At 49.8% G+C, this 19,893-nt stretch overlaps 1 protein-coding gene across 4 annotated transcripts in view; it reads left to right on the forward strand.

Moving 5' to 3' along the window:
• Pde9a (phosphodiesterase 9A) overlaps positions 1 to 19,893 on the forward strand; it is a 90,205-nt gene that overhangs the window by 14,916 nt on the left and 55,396 nt on the right. For 3 of the 4 annotated variants that reach the window (XR_001782057.2, NM_008804.4, NM_001163748.1), the window contains exons 2-4: positions 13,081 to 13,151; positions 14,260 to 14,337; positions 19,225 to 19,268. Coding sequence is in view for 2 of the 4 variants with exons in the window: in NM_008804.4 (NP_032830.3) it covers positions 13,081 to 13,151; positions 14,260 to 14,337; positions 19,225 to 19,268 (193 nt within the window). In the remaining 2 variants the exon portion in view is untranslated. Of the gene's footprint in view, positions 1 to 13,080; positions 13,152 to 14,259; positions 14,338 to 19,224; positions 19,269 to 19,893 lie in introns of those variants that run through there. The other variant, XM_017317319.2, reaches the window with a different exon arrangement.

Below are 19,893 nucleotides of genomic sequence, written 5' to 3' on the forward strand. Positions count from 1 at the left end.
TTAAAATACAGCATAAAACCAAGGGACATAAAATGTGCCCTAGTGGTCCTCATTGAGAGTTGGAGCTTGGAGGCTGGCAGGACCTATACCCTGTGCACATGCCTATGGGCTTCTCTAGGCCTGTGGGAAGGAACTCCCCGTCTAGAGCGTGCTTGCTAAACTAGGGGAGACCTCAACCCTCCTGGAGGGAGCTCAGACTGGTTGCTCACCTGCCACCATTGGAATATTGCTGACTCTGTCATGGTTTTTACTAAGCCCTTCTGTCTTCCAGCATCTGCTGCCCTTAGGACACACTGGGACACAGTGACTCGTCAGTAGAGGTCAGTGGGCCACTTAGGCCAAGGACAGACTTGTTGACAGAATTCTGGAGCTGGCCTTCTTTTGCCCCACACTGGTGGAAACTTCCAGAAATCCTAGCCGGCAGGCTGAGGCCACATGTCCTTGTTGTCTGTTGCTTATGAAATGGTTTTTCTCTTCCCCCCTTCCCCTTTTCCCTTTTGCTCCAGCACATAGGGGTTTTTTTGTTGTTGTTGTTGTTTTGGTTTGGTTTGTTTTTATTTGTATCTCATTATGGATGGTTGTGAGCCACTATGTGGTTGCTGGGACTTGAACTCATGACCTCCTGAAGAGCAGTCTTAACCGCTGTGCCATCGTACCAGCCCGTGAAATGGTCTTTGAGATGCTGAGATACCTGGGTTTAAGTGACCCTTCCTGTAGTCACAGTTGCCACTCCACCAGCTGTTCAGTTGCTATGTAAAGCTCTGATCCACACGGGTGAGTTCTCACAGCATGCCTGTAGCCAAGGTAGGATGGTCTTCGCTTTCCATCTGGAGAATCAGAGCCTTAGCAGGACTCAGACATCTGCGCTACTCAAGCCTTCCTGAATCCATGTGCCGGATTTCTCTCGCCTTGCTTTACTGCCATACATGTACTTGAACCAGTGCACAACCCCAGCACCTGAGCAGAGCAATCCTGGGGATCCGAGACAACCAGGAGAGCACAAGCTATAGCCAGTCCTGGGCCTGCTAAGGTGGGGCACAGCCAGCCACAGGCACTCAGAAGTCTCTGCTTGTAGACTGTCCTTGCTGCCAGGGTCTCACCCTCCTCAGCCCTAATGGCTGGGAAGTGTAGGGCAGAAGGGCTATACTTCAGTTTCCAAAACTGACCCATTTTCTTTTCACAGGCTTGTACACAGGCCTAATATTTAAAGCAGATATAGGCCATTAAGCACCATGTCTGAAATATCACTTATTTTGCAAGCCATGTTTCTAGCACTTAGTATAGTATTATCGGCAATAAGGAAGGGCATGTGTGGCCTTGTGTTTGGAATTGGGGGCCCAGGTGGCAACTGTAGGCTCCTGTCAGCCTTGGGGTCACTTTGCCTTCATGCATTGTGTCATGGCAGCTCTCAAATTAAGACAATCCCCTGTTTGGACTAAGATGATCCTGGCTGTTTAGCTTCTTCAGGCCTGGAGAGGCCTGAATACCTGTGGACAGTGGCCTGTGACTCACCAGGAGAGTCACCTGGGACACTCGGGTCTCTGGAATATTGAAGATGTGGGAGCTCCTGAGGTGTGGACTCACAGGGCTCCCTCTCTGAATTCAGTTCGACCATTAGGAACACCTTGTTGCACCCTTTGGTCTGCACGCCCTTGAGGTCACTAGGCATGCACACTCTCAAGGCCCGCAGTCTTTGTAAAACGGTGCTCAGACCCTGCTTGCCTCCCTAAAGAACCTCCAACCCTGCTTTGGAGTCTGTGCCTTCCGATGCCTCTCTTCCCTTCTGATTTTCTCTGGGTCCCTCCTGCTCATACATACAGTCTCCATGCCCAGCCATATGCTATTTAAGTCCCAACCTCCATCCTCTGGTTGACTGCTTAATTTTCTTTTGTTCTTGGCTTTGCGCCAAGGAATTTTCGCTCCGAATAAAAATGGAGAAGAAAGACCCTCTCTCCTCACTTGAGATTTTTTTTAATACACATACAGAGCCTCTTACTCACAGCTGCCCCTTCATCAGAGACTGGCCTCGGCTTTGGGAGCGAGTTCTCCTTGGTTATAAAAAGCCACCGTGTATTTATGACAGAAGACTGGAGATATGCAGAGGATTATCAGAATGAAAAGAAAAGAAACCATTATCCTACCGCCCCAAGAGCCTCTGTTGCTACCTCAGGACCTAGGCTGCAGGGTGCTCATGCAGGTGTGCATGCATGCATGTGTGTCTTTCTTTTTCTACACAGCCTCCCATCAGCAACTTTCCCACTGTTGCCTTAAACGGCTTTCAGAGGAACCGTTTGAACGCATTTGTAGCGTTCTGTCTGGAGATGCACTCAATTGAAACCATTCCACTGTTTATGAGACCCATATGGTTTTGTTTTTTTTTGGGGGGGGGTTGTTTGTTTGGTTGGTTGGTTTTGGTTTTTTCGAGTCAGGGTTGCTCTGTGTAGCCCTGACTGTCCTGGCACTCACTCTGTAGACCAGGCTGGCCTTGAACTCAGAAATCCACTCGCCTCTGCCTCCCGAGTGCTGGGATTAAAGGCGTGCATCACCAATGCCCTGCCCATATGGTTTTCATTCCATGTGTTTGTGGTAAACGGTACCAGAGGAACTTCCCCAACAGCTGGCGATGTGCTGTGCCGAGCAGTGGGATGGTTGCAAATCCAGGAGGTGGCCTGGTTTGCTGGGACAGTGGGTGAGCTAATCGGCGGGCTGTCCCAGAATGATGTCTGGCCAGCATGAGGTCAATGCTTTTATTTTACTATTGCTGTTATTTCTCCCTGGCAGTGGGATTCTGAGTCAAAGGCCGTGCGCCTTACCTAACGGCTCTCCTCTAGGGTTGCACGGAGACCCGTTCCTTAGCTGGCCATCCTCCATAACACCTCAGAACCCATATGTAGTGTTACCCCCATTCTCAAGGACTATGGTGGCTTCATATGTAGTGTTACCCCCATTCTTGAAGACTATGGTGACTTTATAAGACGCTGTAGAGAGAGCGCAGTGGGATCAGGGTTCCTGCATTCAGTTTCCCAGCATGGCATCTTACACCCCCCCCCCCACACACACACACACTAACACACCCTAGGCGCCAAGAGTGTCATGGTTCACGTAGGGGATTTGGGCTCTCCTCATTCCTGGACCCGATTTGTTCCATACATATCACCTCCTGTGCCAGGTTCACTTCTCAGCCACTATAACACCCGTCACCTCAGGGCATCCCTAGCCTAGAACCCACTGCTTGCTGCCCTCACCCCACCCATTCCCATCCAAGTACAGAACAAATGTCTGCTCCCCTTGAGATAGGCACTGATGACTGGCTGAAGGACCGATTCCATCCAAGTCCAGCCTCACATGGCATAGTGTGGGTGACCCCAAAGCAGTCATATGACGGAAAGTCTCACCCAGCATGGATGACAACTTCCCCATAGCTGCTTGGCAGAGCCCCCACCTCAGTTAACCCTCTACCTCCTGTGTACTCTAGCCCCCGTTTACAGCAGGCCCAGCTACAGCACAGGAAGGGGCAAGCTCACCACTGAGGGTCTAATGACCTTCCTGGCTTTCTATAAGTCTTTTTTTTTTAATGATACTTGAGGTTGGCCTCTGACTTTTTTTTTTTTTTGAAAAAAGGATTTATTTATCTTATTTTATGTATATGAGTATACTGTGAGCCTTCATGTGGTTGTTGGGAATTGAATTTTTAGGACCTCTGCTTGCTCCAGTCAACCCCACTCCCTCATTGGCCCCGCTTGCTCCTGTCAACCCTGCTCAATTTGGTCGGCCCTGCTGGCTTCAGCCCAAAGATTTATTTATTATTATACATAAGTACACTGTAGCTGTCTTCAGATGCACCAGAAAAGGGTGTCAGATCTCATTAGGGGTAGTTGTGACCACCATAGGGTTGCTGGGATTTGAACTCAGGACCTCTGGAAGAACAGTCAGTGCTCTTAACCGCTAAGCCATCTCTCCAGACCTCTATAAGAGTCTTAATAGGCTAGATCTAAAAGGTTCCTTGTGATTACAGCTGCCCTGATTTAAAGGCCCTAAGGCCATGACAGTCTTGGAGAACAATGTTCTACAGGACAGGGTGTAGGGATAACATATGACAGTTGCCCCAGAAAGCACTGGGTTGTTCCCACCAGGAGACCTGCCCTTTACTTTTGTTACCAATTCAATTGTCATTAGTATTTGCTTTGATCCCTTGGGGCCAGTATGGTTGACTTCTGACCCCATTACCTCCCAATGCTAGCTTGACACAGAGGCTCAATGAACACCACCATCAAGTTAAGAGAACAAACGGGTAAGACTGTTCAAATGATCTGAGATTCGAGGGTCTGTGGGTAGGGGTGGGGCTGAGGTAGAGGACCGTGGGAATCGAGCAGCAGGAGAAATGGCCACTGTAGGGTCCTAGCACCCTGAGCTGTCGTCCTCCACAGTAGCTGTGAAGCTGCTGAGGGGGTTGGGGCAGAGACTGCAGAGCTCCTAGCAAGAGGGGTTTACTGGAGATTTGTTACTCTGAGTTCAAAGAGACTTGGTGAAACATTGTTGTTAAGGCAATTGACTGAAAAACTCTACCATCAGGGCTCCGGTAACTATGAGGCATGAAAAGCTGTATGTTTTCCAGCAGCTAACTCCTCAGTGGGACCTGCCCAGCATGGATTTGGAAAAAAAAAAAAAAAAGTTTTGAAAGGTAGCAGGGGCTTTCAGTGAAACTCATGTCACCCAGATTCCCAGCCAGCCTTGCAGGATGGTGTGTCTTAATGGAGCGGAGCTGGACCACAGAGGAAGTTCCCAGGCACTGCAGCTCCCTGGAGGGTTGGGGGGGGGGGGGGGAGGCGCTTGCTGTGGGGCTGCTGCTAAGACTTAAGCTTGGTTTGGGTTTTTCTTCCCAGCCTGTCAAGTCAACCCAAACCTCAGTTGCTGTTTGATTATCGAACTTGCCCCAGAGCCTGGGAGAATTTCCTAACTTTAGTACCACACAGGGCCATGTTTTGAAACCCAGTTTTTGGTGGTCACTGGCTTAAGGCCAATCTGTGTAAGCCGACCACAGAACTGCTACATGGTGTGGCTAAGGGGAAGGTTTATATATATATAGCCTATATATATATTATAGGTTATATATATATATATATAGAGAGAGAGGGGGGGTGGAGACAGAGACGGAGATGGAGACGGAGATGGAAACAGACAGAGACAGAGAGGAGACAGAGACAGAGAGGGGGAGAGACAGAGTCAGAGATAGAGAAGAGACAGAGAGAGAGAGAGAGAAAACGAACATCCAGAAGATTCTGAAAGTGTCCATTAGCAGAGAGACGAAGAAGTAGACTGAACACGTCCTAGGCTATCTTTGAGATAATGAAGAATCGCAGGGGACAGAGAATAAAGTACCAGGAGGAGGAGTGGAGAATAGAACACTAGCAAGACCTTCAGGTAGCAAGAGTAGCAGGCAGGAGAGAAGGCCCGGGAGACTGGTGTGGTGTCTCTGAGCTGTATAACTTGCTTGTGCTTGTGAGTTGGGACGGAGGGAACCTGGAGGCTAGCCAGCATGGACCTAGACATGCCCCAGGTATAGTTCATTGGAGAGCCATGTGTCTCCGGAGTTTGCTGGAGGTGAGGGACGTGACTCCTTTGATGAAACTCAGCTTTACAAGTTCCTGAGGAATGTTGGCTTTTATCTAACCACCAGAAACTCCCCCCACCCCCACCCCATAAGGGGCTAAGCTCCTTGCTGGAAATTGGGACTGCCTTCTGGAGTTTGGGGAACTGGAGTTTCCTTTGGACCTGACACAAAACAAGCGTCTTCTAGGCCCAGCAAGACACATGCATAGAAGTTTCAGGGAAGTGCTTCAGGTAGACATGCAGAGAGATGAGCAGCTCTGTGATCCCTCGGGGTAAGGGAGTTCACGAAGGAGCCACCAGCAGAAGTGTGCCAGGCAAGAGGCTGGCTGCTGTGCCCCTGGTCCCCTCTCTATGGGATTCTGGCTCTTCCACACAGGCTCCTAATTGCTCGGAAGAGGGGACAGTCACAGCTGCCGTGGCAGCCATTTTTAGAATAAATGGAACCTGGATATCAGGATAGAGATCACAGCAAAGTCTCTTTGTGTCTGGAACCCAAATGCAAGCTAACATACCACGTTTGCTCATGCGCCAGTGGGGGCTTCTTCCCATCAGCTCTCCAAACAGCTACTGTGAGCTGCACGCCTTGGAGCCAGCCTGGCTTCCAGAAATCTCCTTTAGGGTAGATTGCTGTCTAGCACTACTTGGTTAAGAAGGCAACCAAGCGTGCCTTTAATCCCATCACTGGGGAGTTTGAGGCAGGAGGATTACTTTTGAGTTTAAGGTCAGCTTGTTCTGCAGTGAGTTCCAGGCCAACTAGAGCTTACCCTTTGTAGCTTACCCTGCTACAAAAACTGAGGCGGTGGCGGGGGTCGGGGGTGGGGGTTAGGAATTAAAACTAGTTCTTCATAAACGTTTTAAGAAGTTATATGAATATGTGGATTTTTAGCGTTCATTTTACATTTATGCTGCAAAAATCCAAACCTGATCCTTTTACAGGTGGGGCTTACAGGTTAGCTTTGGGCATCACCTGAGCACCTACCCAGTACCTAACCCAGAGAAGGCTTGACCTCCAACCCACCCACCATGGGCAAGACACTGAGTCTGCTCATAGGTGCTTTGGACCAGGACACAAGTGAAAGCTCCGAGTGGGATCCAGAGGCCCTTCCGGTAGGGCGAGGGCTGGAAGGGTCAGGGTTGGAGTCTGATTCCTGGTCCTTAAAACCTAGGCCTGTCAAGTCAGCCAGTTCCCCTGGTGTGACATGCTGGTTATCTGAGGGACGGTGTCTTAGTTAGGGTTTCTAGTGCTGGGAAGAGTCACTGTGACCACAGCAACTCTTATAAAGGAAAACGTTTAACTGGGGCTGGCTTACAATTCAGTGATTTAGTCCATTGTCATCATGGCGGGAAGCATGGTGGCATGCAGGTAGATGTGGTCCTGGAGAAAGAGCTGAGAGTTCTACATCTGGGTCAGCAGGAAGCAGGAAGAGAGAAAGACGCTGAGCCTGGCTTGAGCTTCTGAAACCTCAAAGCCCACCCCCAGTGACACACTTCCTCCAATAAGACCACACCCACTCCCAACAAGGCCACACCTCAAGTGTCTTAGGAAAACTTACCTGAAATAGTGTGAAGGCTCCGCACTACCCCCAACCCTCCCAGCCCCCAACCCCAGGCTCAGTCCCATCAGCATAATGATGGGACGGGGTCACCAGGAACCAGGGCTAAGGCTCCAGGGGACATATCTAGAGAGTGCTTGTTGAAAGGGGACCCCGTGCCTGGTTACCGTGGCTCTCCAAGTCTTGCTTCTCTAATCTTTTGGAAGAAGGCATACAAAGAGATGTTTATCAGAAAGTCTCTACCAGTGACTCTCAACCTGTGGGTCTTGCTCGTCCCCTTTGACAAACCTCTGCCTCCAAGAATACTTTTGTGATGATTCATAACAGGAGCTGACTCACAATTATGAAGTAGCAATGAAAATAACTTTATGGTTGGGGGTCACAACAACTTGAGGAACTACATTAAAGGGTCAAAGCATTAGGAAGGTTGAGAACCACTAGCCTCTACCCAGCCAAGCTGACAGGGCCAATGATTTCCAGTTAGCCCAAGCCCTGACCCTCTCCCCCTTGCTTTCTTATACTCCCAAGAGGCTGTGCAGCCCAAGAATCACTGAGCTGGGCCAAAACATCTATTCAAAGCCACAGGGGCTCCACCATACACAGCTTTGTCCATCCTTGAATGATAGTTTGCCAGGTCAAGAGTAGCTCCTCCCCAAGGAAGCTGTGGGCCCTGAGGAGATCCACTCACCCCCAGAAATCCCTCAGGGAGTACACTATTATCTCACCAAAATACAACCGGGTGCTGCACAATCATGTGGCTGGAAGATACTCTGGTTGCATTTGGCAACTCAGAGACCCTTGGAGACTTGAGTCTCATGGGTAACCGAGATGGTATGATATTCCTCCACACGGTGTTCAGCCAGCCGTGCTTCCGTGGTTCATTCCTGGTGTTTTCCTTTGCCTTCTGTTCACTACTTCCCAGAGAGACCAGGGGCGCCCTGGTTCTGTTGACCCATTTACAGAATGGTAAACTGAGGGTCCTGTGGCTGCAGCCTTGCTTACAGTATACAAGAGCATCTAATGTGGAGAGAAGGTGATTCAGGCTGGGGATCCAGCCCTGTGCCTATAACCAGGTCCACAGCAGGGGGCTGACTTAAATACAGGCATAAGTAACCAGGGTCAGTATATACCTTGCCAGGGTATACCCTCAAGGTCAGGTGGCCTGAGATGAAACCTTGACCCTGGCTGGACCCAAGGGAGCACACACATGCCTGGGTACCTGTTTCTTTGCTCCACTCTTTGGATTGTGCTCAGCTTCTGCCAACTCTGGGCAACATGGAGACTGGGGTGAGGAGGGGCTGCTGGATGCTGCTGCTATGTGACAGTCACAGTTCTCAGCTGAGGTAGAGAAGAACCAATTCACAGTGAGAAGAAGCTCTCTGCTTCCTCGTCATTTCTCTTGTCCAGGTTTTAACATCACAGTGCTGACCATTCAGCCTCATGTAAGACTTCGGGGTGGTTTTTCCATGCTTGCCTATGAGCCCCAGCCCCGGTCTGTCTCCGGAAGCTGGAAGGCACTATGAATGCCTGTGGATCTGGCTGCCTTGGTATCTTGTTTAAATCTCAACTTCAATTTCCTTGTGCTGTCTGTTTCTGAGTAAGGAACAAAGGGTCTAGAAAATTACTCAACATGTAGTTTCTTTCCTGTGCCCTTTCTCACGAGGCTGTCTGAGGCTCCCACGGCCACACACTGCAGCCAGCTGGTCTTGGTAGTCAGAGACAGTTGGTCCAAGCTGGATGTCTCCTGACTCTAACCATCCCAGCATCCTGCCCTCTGGCTTCTCCCAACTCACACTCTCCTGGCTTTAGCCCCACTGGAGACTAATTAACACCAAAGAACCTCGACTCTCCTTCACGTGAGAGGACCGTGTTTCAAAGGATTTCTGCTCAGTTCCTGTTGGCCTCCAGTTCAAAAAAAGACTTCAAAAACGCGATTGTGGCCACGGAATGGACGAATGTTGGGTCGCTGCTTTCTGCTGGAAGCACCCCACAGGAGTCTTTTCTGCTCATTCCAAGTTTCTATACAGCTCCCCTAGGCTATTTGTCAGAAACAATGTCAGGAGGGAGATCCTGGTCCCAGAACAAAGCCTGTCTGCTATAGATCCAGCCCAGCTATTTGCACAGGAACAGCAAGAGTGTCAGGTGCCATGGGGCCTTCTATTTGATTGGCTGGAAGACCAATCTCTCTCTCTCTCTCTCTCTCTCTCTCTCTCTCTCTCTCTCCCTCCCTCCCTCCCTCCCTCCCTCCCTCCCTCCCCCCAGTCCCCCCCACCCCCCCACCACCCCCACCCCACCCCCCCGCCCCAGGTCTCACGTAGCACAGGCAAGTCACAGACTCAAATTCATGATCCACAAGTCCCAGCCTCGCAGATGCTGGGCTCGTAGGCATATAGCACCATTCCAGGCGAGGAAGTTACCTTCCAACTTTTAAAGGCCTACGATCTTGGCTATCCTATCTTTGAAGGCACAAGCACAAAGGAAATCCTCTTTCCTTTCTACTTCATCGGCAGACCTTATAAAACTGCTCAAAGACATTTCAAAGAATCGCCAGGACAGGGCAAGGCGCTTGGCCTGAAGAAGGTGTAGCTGTTTCTTTTCACTGAGAAGACCCTGACCTTCTTGGGGTCAGTGCAGGTTACTACCCACCCACCCACCCACCCCCTCAGAGGAAGTTCAAAGCTTTGACCCGATATGGTAGCCCCTGCTTTTCTGGGCATAGCCCACTGCTCTGGAGGAACCTCAGCAGATAACCCGGTTGCCATGGAAAAGAAAGACTATTTAATACAAGTTTCTGAATCTGGGGAGGAGGCGGAGATGGCAGTAAAAAAACAGATATTATTTTAACATGTTTCATTTTGGTTAAAAAAAAAAAACTACCAGTTTGTTAAAAAAAAATATATGCCTACAAAGAAACAAAAAGGGCTTCTTTGTGGAGCTAGAAAATCTACACAATAAAATCTTCTTGGGGTTCATTCTGTGCTCTGGAGTGAATTCCTCTGGGCATGGCCCAGAGCCTCACCTTGTTGTTTTCTGTTTGTTCTATGCATCCTGGACTTCCTATGGAGGTGGGCATGGAGGTCTGAAGTTTACTGTTCCTGGTGTGGCCCCTCAATGCAGCCTCTGCACTTTTTCAGAATCCCAAAATTTGACAGTAGAACCTTAAACAACATCTGTCACTCAGGCTAGCCGTTTCTTGATGACAGCTGCTGCCTCTGGGCCCAGTCTACAGAACTTAAAAAGGCACCAAGAAGCGGGTGAGGCCCAGAGAGATGCTCAGTAGGTAAATGGGCTTAACTTGCAGCCATGGCACGCATGCATATTCAGAACTAAATAAATGTAAAGTAAAAACAAAAGAAGTCAGGGAGTTTTCTCCTACTTACAGAAACGAAGAGGGCAGAGAGTCCCACAGGATACCACATGGGCTCTAAGAGAGGCCTTGGTGTAAGTGGTTCTCAGCTATAGAGAGGATGCAACTTTAGGATCAGTTCTGTAGGTTCGGGGGGGGGGCTGGAGAAGCCCCTTCCATGGGGAGCAAGACCTTCTGTAGAGAGATAGCTGGTCCGCATCTCCACATCCAATATCCTGTAGCCTCTCCCACCCCTCAGAGGCCCCCTCTGTGCCTAGTAAAAACAAAGTATACATTCCTCCGCTCACCCAAATGCTGTGCACAGCATCCCTGAGCTGGCCCAGGATCCATTGCTTCTCTGACTGCAAGCACACTTTGAAGAGTCTCTTACCCGGCCCTCGTTTTTTTTTGGAAGTCTCCCGGGGAAGATGGATCATAAAAAGGGCCTTCATACCCGCCTCCTTTGCTGCCCCCACCTCTAGCTCATACAAGTGTGAGACATCAAAAACCAAACCGCACAGGCAGAGTGAGCTACAAGAAAGACCCGGTCTGCCTTGATGGCTGAATGGCTAGAACCCCAGGCTGACTCAGGACTCCTGGTTAGCTGTGCCAGAAAATCTGCAACATTGTGGCCTAGGGGTCCATGCCAGGATGCTCATGGTAAAATAAATAAATTAATTAATAAATAATAATAAATACTGGCACTGGGTAAAAGTGTGCTCTGCTGACAGCAGGAACCAAAGATGCTGCCACCATGTGTAGATAGCAGGGTAAGAGGGCAGGAGGGCTAAGAAAGAGCATTCATGGGGTTGGAGCCAGAGACCGAAGTGAAGACACTTAGCCAGGATGCAGCCTGGGAGGAGGCAAGCCCTAGGACGGTCCATGCCCAGCAGAGAGCTGGATCTCCCCTGTGGATGACAGGAGCTAGCAGGGCCAGGCAAAGAAAAATGGCACAATTCAGGGGTGTGGCAGGGGTAGGATGAGATGAGAACTCAGCCAGGGAGAAAAAAATGTGAGAGTTAGGGTAGGCCAGAGGAGAGCTGCAATGGCACCCAGAGCTGTGGACATCTGGGACAGAGCCATGAATGGTGCATATCACAACTGTGGCCCATGGTACAGAAACAAAAGGGTGGGATGCGCTAGGCATGAATCCAAGCCTCTTTTGTATCATTTTGTATCATTGACCCGCATGAGGGAAACTGCCTTTCAGAGTAAGGCCAAAATGGGAGAGGGTCATCTCTTTGCTCTATTTCACTATTTTGAAGTAGAACAAGAAGCAACTCAGCTGAAGAGACAGTGCCAGGCATCAAAAATAACAACTGACTTATCAGCCCTGGTCCTCTCCTACACTCGAGAATTGAATGGTGTTTACTGCAGTGAGCCAGGGGAAATGTCTATGGAATGGAAGTGGGGCTTGGGGGGGTACCAGCACTCCAAAGCTGGAGACCAGGGATTCAAATTATGGTCCACAGTGTAACACTGTCTCAGAAAGGGGCTGGGTGAATTAGCTCAGTGTCCCACTGACCGCAGTCTGTTGATATGGGAGGCCCTGGGTTTGATCCTCAGGATGAGAGAGAAAGGAGAAGAGAGAGGGAGGGAGGGATGGGAAAAAGAAAGCTATGATATAGATATATAGAGAGATAATATATATTAATATTTATTATGTACAAGAAGAAATCAGTGATGATAATAAAATAGGCTACCAGAGGAAAAGAGCTGAGGATCACATCAGGGCTCTCGTACATACCAGGCGGATGCAAGGCAAGCCCTTGCTGTCCTGCAGGATGGGGATGGGATGCTCTGTAGCGTGCAGCCACAGTGCAAATGGTTTACATTTTGCTGTGACAAATAGCGACTGGCAGCTGTTTCTTATGATTGTGATTTCCCCTTTTGATCGAGTCATTCAGCCCCAGACCCTCATTTCCCAAAGACTAAAAGGCAATCTTTTAAAGGGGGGGGGGGGATCAAGAAATTTAAGTGTGTTTCTCCCGTAATTTCTCCACGAGCTGACTGGAGACTAGCTGTGCTGCAGTACCCTGGAAGTTCATTTTCAGTTTTGTGCCGCACACAGCCTGGGTCACTGCAGGCACAAAGAAGCTGGCAAGCGATTTATTTTCACCTAACAAACGAATTGAGCATTCCCACAATCCATATACACCGACCAAATGAAAAGGTGCCCACGTGGCATCCGAGAGCCCACAGCTTTGAAAAGTAACCCTCAGTTTCGAATGGTGAGGGAACGCGTGGAACCCAGTATCTCCATGGAAACCAGTGGGCACTCTGCTACCTCACTGCCTGTGGATTGTGCTTTTTCACGTATGTACATGTGTGTACACATGTGTTCACGTATGTAGCCGCACATGTGCACACGTGCCTGTGGGAAAACAGAGATCAACTTTAGCCGATATTCCCCAGAAGCTATGTGTCATGTTTGTTGAGGGAGAACCTCTCACTGGCCTGGGTGACCAGCGAGTACATGAGTTCTAGGGACTGAACTTGGGTCATCACTCTTAGGTAGGAAGCACATTACTCCCTGAGCCAACTCTCCAGCTCAACTTCTGTGTTTTGCAGGTGGTTTTCAGCAAGTACTGCAACTCCAGTGACATCATGGACCTGTTCTGTATCGCCACCGGCCTGCCTCGGTGAGGATCTCCTCGTGTGCTCTGTGATGAGAGTTGTGTTATCCCCACAGCAGACCAGACGAGGGTGAAGCTACAAGTTGGGGTTAGTGGGCAGAAGAACCCCCCAGGCTTCTGCTGTGATGTCTCTCAAATCAGCGAAGCAAACCCCAGCTCCATCCTGGCTTGACCGCTGCCCCAACCCCAGGGTCCAGCTGCCCCACAGAGCTCCGCTAGAGCTCCATCTTCAGAGCTGGGTTTTCCCAGCTTTCATGCCTTCGCTCACTGTTGAGGAAGGAGGACAGTTGTGTTTAGAGTTGCCCCGGCCACAAATAACTAAGTACCTTTGCTTCCAGGAGTATTGGACACGGGACTCATTTCAGAGATGCGCTAAAAGCAGTTGCCTAGCCTACAAAATCTTCAAAAAATCCACCCCACAGTTTCTTTCCTAAATCTAGCCTGTATTAGCACAGGACTTTTCTAGTTAGAGGCTGAGCCTTGGGGGCTGGAGAGATAACTAGCTCAGTGGTAAAGAGCAATGACTCCTTTTCCAGAGGTCCTGAGTTCAATCCCCAGCAACCACATGGTGGCTCACAACCATCTGTAATGAGATCTGATGCCCTCTTCTGATGTGTCTGAAGACAGCTACGTGTACTTATATACTGTATATAAAATAAATAAATAAATATTTTATAAAAAAAATCCACAGCTGAGGATCAGAGGGCTTAGTTCTTTTGGCAGAGGTATCAGCTTATCAAAAGCCCCTGGCTGAGAGGCTGAGAGGGACAGTTTTTGACCATTTAAGTCCGCACTTTATGGGAGAGAGATGGAACAGGCTCAGAAGCCTTGAGGTGAGCAATGGTTCCCATCTCTGGTCTAAAGCTAGTTTTTGCAGCTTCCCAGCATCTCCCAACCCAATAAATTATCCTCACTCCAGTTCCCACTTTAAATTATTTAAAAGTTGACAGGCTCTTAGAATGCACTTGGCCTTTTCACTTGACTTGATAAGGGGGTGGAGGTACATATCTGCAGGACAACCAGCTGCCCCTACCTGCTCTTAACTAAGGTCACCTGAGGCCCATGTGCAACTTGGGGGCGGGGGGAGAGCAGAGCTGACATGAGTGTTTTGCAGGAACACCACCATCTCCCTTTTAACCACAGACGACGCCATGGTCTCCATCGATCCCACCATGCCTGCGAATTCAGAGCGGTAAGCGACTCCTCCTGGGGTGTCTCACTTGTCTATGATGTGTGCCAGGGAGTCTGCAATTTGGCTTTGTTTACTACTGCTAAGACGTGTGAAGTTTCAGCAGAAGAGGGAAGGAGGCAGATGGGAGGCAGGCGGAGGCTTGGTTCACTCCTGCTGGGGAAACCATCTTCCCTGTGAGGAGGCCATGTGCAGACACAGGGGACTGGGCTAGGAGCACAGCTCCAGCCTGAGGAACCCTCGTGGGAGAACTCAGGTTTCCTAACCTTCAGTGCATAGGAGGTAGGAGGCTGAGGGCAAAAGGTTGAAGGTAGCCAGAGGCTGTGTGTACCCTTGTGAGAATGGGTAGGACAGCTAGAGCCAGTTATCTGGACCCTTGTGGAGGACATGGGAAGGGTCCTGAAATCAAGGATGTCACTTTTCCAGGTGGCCTGGGAAAGCCCCTGAAGTCTCCAGGTCATTTGTGCAGTTCAGCAAAACAGAACTTACAAATGCAGCCTCTGGGACTGGCAGAATGGATCAGTGGGTAAAACCCTTGCACGAAAGCCTAAAGACACAAGTTCAAGCCCAGGACCCACATGAAGATGGAAGGAGAGACCAAATTCTACAAAGTTGTCCATTGACTTCTGCATATCACACACACACACACACACACACACACACACACACACACACACACACACACAATCATTTTAAAATGTTTAATATGCTCTCAGAAGAGTACCGGAGGTAGACAATGAGCCACTGGGGAGATGTGTCCTCAGCATCCTCTGGGACTTCTCTGTTCCTCCTGAGCACCAATCCACAGGACTCAGAGGAAGTTTGGGGGCCTCTATCAGTCTGGTCATCACAGTTCCTGTGATGAACCCATGGCCAGCTCTGAGCCCACAGGAGAAAGCAGATACCAGGCAGACACACCAACATCCTTGGTTGCTCTGGGTAAGCAATATCTGAGTTCAGGGATGGGCCAGCTGGGACCTCCAGCTAAGCTCCAGAGTGGTTCCCTACCCATAGGAGTAACATGAACACTCACCCACAAAGAAACTCTGTAGCTCCTTCCTGCTTTCAGAAACACAGATCAGTGAGGCCCCAGTGATTACGTGTGCTCGTGTGTGTGTGCGTGTGTGTGTGTGTGTGTGTGTGTGTGTGTGCTTGAGTACATACACACACATATGCACACATACATATGCACATAGGTGTGCACACAGGTATGCACACACTTGCGCACATGTACACATACAGGCACACACACATGTATACACACATGTGCTTTCAGAAACACAGATCAATGAGGCCCCGGTGATTATGGCTGACATACTTTTTGTCTTGAACATGGCTGCTACTGGTCCTAACAGCCCTCAACCTTGGCCAGATCTCCACACTAGGCATAATTGGTTCCTTCATCTTGCCCCCAGGAGTCAGTGTTCCAGTCAGACCCACTGGCCCTCACTCTGATCCAGACTCCAACAAGGCTCGTGGCTCATTGGCTCCCCAAAGACTCCAGTGACAGTCACATGCGACATGTGTGACATGTGTGTCATCTCCAGCCTACCTGACCCAGAACTCCATCAAGACAAAGGGACTAAGGGGCCCCTCTTCTCAACACCCAGACTCCTAAAGTGGCCATGATGAGGGTGGGATTTCTCTATGCCCTGTCTGTGTAAGCAAGGTTTCAGTCCCACAAAGCCATGTGGGTTTTGCTGAATTCAGTTATAACAGATGTAACAATTCAACTAGCAGAGATAATCAAACTGTACAGGGAACAGAGAACAAGTGTCTATGTGATCCCAGGGCCTCCTGAACAAGAAAACACAATAACACACATACATGTGTATGTGCGCATCAAAATGCACACATACATGCACACACATACACATGCATGTACACACAGACACACATGTGCATCAAAACACGCACAAGAGCACACATACATGTGCATGCACACACAGATACACACATGCACATATGCATGTACACACATATGTGCATTGAAACACACTTGAGAGCACACATGAACGAATGCATGCACACGCACACACACCCAAAGGGTCATAATGAGCACCGCATCATTTGTGGCATGCTGAAAACTACCTCTCAGATGCAGACAAGATGGAAATGCATGAGGTTGGATGGGTGTCTGGTGCTGTTGTGTGTGGGGGTTACAGACAGAGGTGTGGATACAGAGACAGAGCTAGCTACACAGAAGGCTGAGTGAGGCAGGAACATGAACAACACATTTGTGGGCTCAGATGTAACCTAGGTCTGGTTGTGGCCACATACAGTGGGTAGGTAGAGGTGAGGCACCCTTTGGACACATGGAAGATAGGGAGGTAGCAGACATATGCATGGTGGACCACACTTGCCCAAGGTGTGAGATTTCTGTCTTCAGGGTCTCCATGTCCTTTCTCATGTCCACCTTCCTCCTCTCTTCCCCCTTCTCAGTATCTCGTCCTGAGCTTGTGTGGTGGGAAGGGGTTGTCACCTCCATGCTGAAGGCCCATGTGTGTCAGGGCATATGGGTCAGGACATGTCTGGCCTGGAGATTCCCAATCCCAGTCTTCACAGGGCGTCCTTGCTTGAGGCATGCCTGTCTGTCCTGAAGACATGCATCTGCCTGCCCACACTGGTGGCTCGGTATAAACCAGGTTAGCTGAACAGTGGCCCCTGCTGTACATTAAAACTGGCAAGCTCTTTTAAAGGGGTCTAGTTTACCCAGAAGTCCCTCTAAGAGTTATTAACCCAGGTCTTTGTGAAGCTTTGCAAAGGGTTCTAGAGTGCAGACCCTGGGGTAGCACCCACGGGCTGAAGGGAACCCCTGAAACCCCGCTGGACTTAGATGTGGCCCTCTGAGCCAGGCTGCTACCATTCTCAGAGGGCACAGTACAGGCACATACTCCTCCATCTGTGTGACCCCCGCCCAACTTCCCCACAAACACAGGCCCACCCCTAACCACACCCACGCCCAACCATGGTTGCAGGTGGCCACATACCTGCATGCCTGATCACTTGTGCTTACGGTTTTAACTTTCCCCACCTCTGAAGAGCACTGAATTCTTGGACATGGTCACCTACTCCCCTCCCCTGCCCCCACCACGTTCCAGCCTCCCACTGGTGGAAGGGACTTGGCTATAGATGGCAACCCTCATTCACTTAGAGCTGTTTCCTGTCCTCTGGATGGATTTTCCATAACTCCTGGAGTCTCCAAGGTTTCTGGCTAGCCACCTCCATCCCGGCCGGAGGTGTAACTGTCTCCATCTCTCCCGGCTTCTTGCTTTCTGGGCTGTTTCTCTGCATCTGTTTCAAACCTTAAGTCACATCTGTGAGATGGAAGGCCAGTTGGTTGGAGCTGGCAAGACCTGACGAGTGGCCTGTCCCTCAGGATAAGTGAGAACAGACGTATCAGAGCATGGCCAGATGGAGCTACAGTTTTGCTCATAGAGGCCCTTACCCCATCTGGCTCCTTTCTCTGACCAAAGAATGTTCTAGGTCTGGTCATGTTCAGCTCTCGGCTATGTCTCTTGGACCCTGCCCTTACTGTCTTTCTGGGGAAGGAGAACAGATGCTTGGATGGTATGAGGAGAGTGGGGCCATATGGTGTAGCATACGGAGAGAGGAGAGGGCCAAAATTGACACCGTGCATTTCTGACATAACACAAACACATCTTGGGTTTCCGATTTTAGCCAAGTTGTGAGACGCATAGCTTTCTGCTGGGTAAAGCAAACGGGCACCAGCGAGGAGGGTTATACAGCCATCCCTCCGCTCAGTGCACATGCCTCTCAGATAGATGCCCAGCTGGCGCCAGGCTGCTGCGTCCCAGGGCATCATAAGGAAAGCCAGTGCCCGGGCAGTTAAGAACAGACACGCAATGAAAGTCCAAGGTCGTTTATCAGCTCCAAAGGGGGAAGGGTTTATGTCACTTACATTATATTAACAGTGTCCAGGAAGAGAGTAAGGAAGCTGTAACTCAATTTAGATGGAGCCAAGAGTTTATTCAGTCCCGGAAGACATGTCACTGGCTCTGCAGAACTGAGCTTCAAGGATTTGGAAACTAGGAGCCAAGACAAAGCAGGAGGCCATGAGATGTAGCCAGGAAGCTTTGTCTGTGGTCTGAGGGTCTTGCGATCTCTGTCCAAACCCCCCTTATCTCTGGCTAGTGGCATCTGCTTGCTGGTTACATTCAGGCCAAAGCACCATGAGATGATGAACGGGTCACCCATCCCAAAGACAGACACCGTAACAGTAGGTCTGTCCCTTCAGAAACCCACACTTGAACATAGGAGATCATTGCTCATAACAGGAACATTTCAGCCTTGTTCACTGCCAGCTCCTACCACAGTGGGCTCTCAGAACATCCTGCCATCCAGAGAGCCCAAGCCTTCTGCATAGCTTCAAACAGGATGGCAAATAACGAATGGGGTGTGGTTTTGGCAGGGTCAGCAGCTCCAATACAGAGTAGTGTACAGAGACAAGGGGGAGCCAGTTTGCACTGCTTTGGGGGTAGAACTGGGCAAGAATATCAGAGTCTTTGGGTCCCACCTGATGATGTATCTCTGGTTCTTAATTATATCGACAATAGAAATTTGCTTCCTTATAATCAAATGCGAACACTATGAAGGAACTTCAGGTCATTTATATCATTTTTAAAAATGAGAAGCATCCGAATGAGAGAACTCAGAACAGCAAGGTTGCAGGGAAGGGGTGTCTGTCAGGGGTGCAGCTCAGTGGCAGAGCATGAGCTTGTGCTGTGCAGGGCCTGGGGTTCCACCTCCAGCACCTCAAGATAAAACAAATCAGCTGACTGGATTGAAATGCCCCCTAGGGAGTGCTTATCGGTGGCAGCAGCCAGAGCCTCTGGCAGCTACTCATTGTGACACTCTCTTCTCTTACAGCACTCCCTACAAGGTGAGACCTGTGGCTGTGAAGCAAGTGTCTGGTAAGGCCCTGTTATCACCTTTTAAATAAGGAGAGAGAGAGAGAGAGAGAGAGAGAGAGAATTCCAGCCTCCCCTCCCCCCTCCCCGTGTGATGTAATGCACATTGATAGGTGTTTGAATCTGCTACCACTGCGGAGTCTGACGCTGTTCACATCCAGGTGGCCCCTCTGAGTTCCCACCCCAACATGATCAGGGGTTCATTTCACCTCATTCTACCTGGGTTCCCAGGCCCACACCCATCTCCATTCCTATGAGCTGCAAAGTCAGGTCTCCACCCACAAGGTTTCCCAAGGGTGCTTCAGCCAGGCATGGGATTCTTACAGAATCCCATTTCCTTTAGGATTTTTTTAAAAAAAAATCATTTCTATTTGTATGTGATTTATGCACAATAAGATGCTCTCGCTCAAGCGTGCTAGCACCTGGATGCATCCTGGAGCATCTGCGCGGGTCGCTGTCACCATCGGTGAAGTCAAGGTTCCGTGCATATTTATTCTCTTGTGTCCCTTGGTCAGCTGCCTCTGTCCACAGCTGGCTCACTTTTGGAGACCGTCCAGTAGGCTGTGTTTCCCAGAGTTTGTGTGAGGCGTTAGGGAGGAGGGGTATACATGTTTTCCATTCCTGACTC

This window comes from Mus musculus, chromosome 17, assembly GCF_000001635.26.
Source record: "Mus musculus strain C57BL/6J chromosome 17, GRCm38.p6 C57BL/6J".
Lineage (NCBI taxonomy): Eukaryota > Metazoa > Chordata > Mammalia > Rodentia > Muridae > Mus > Mus musculus.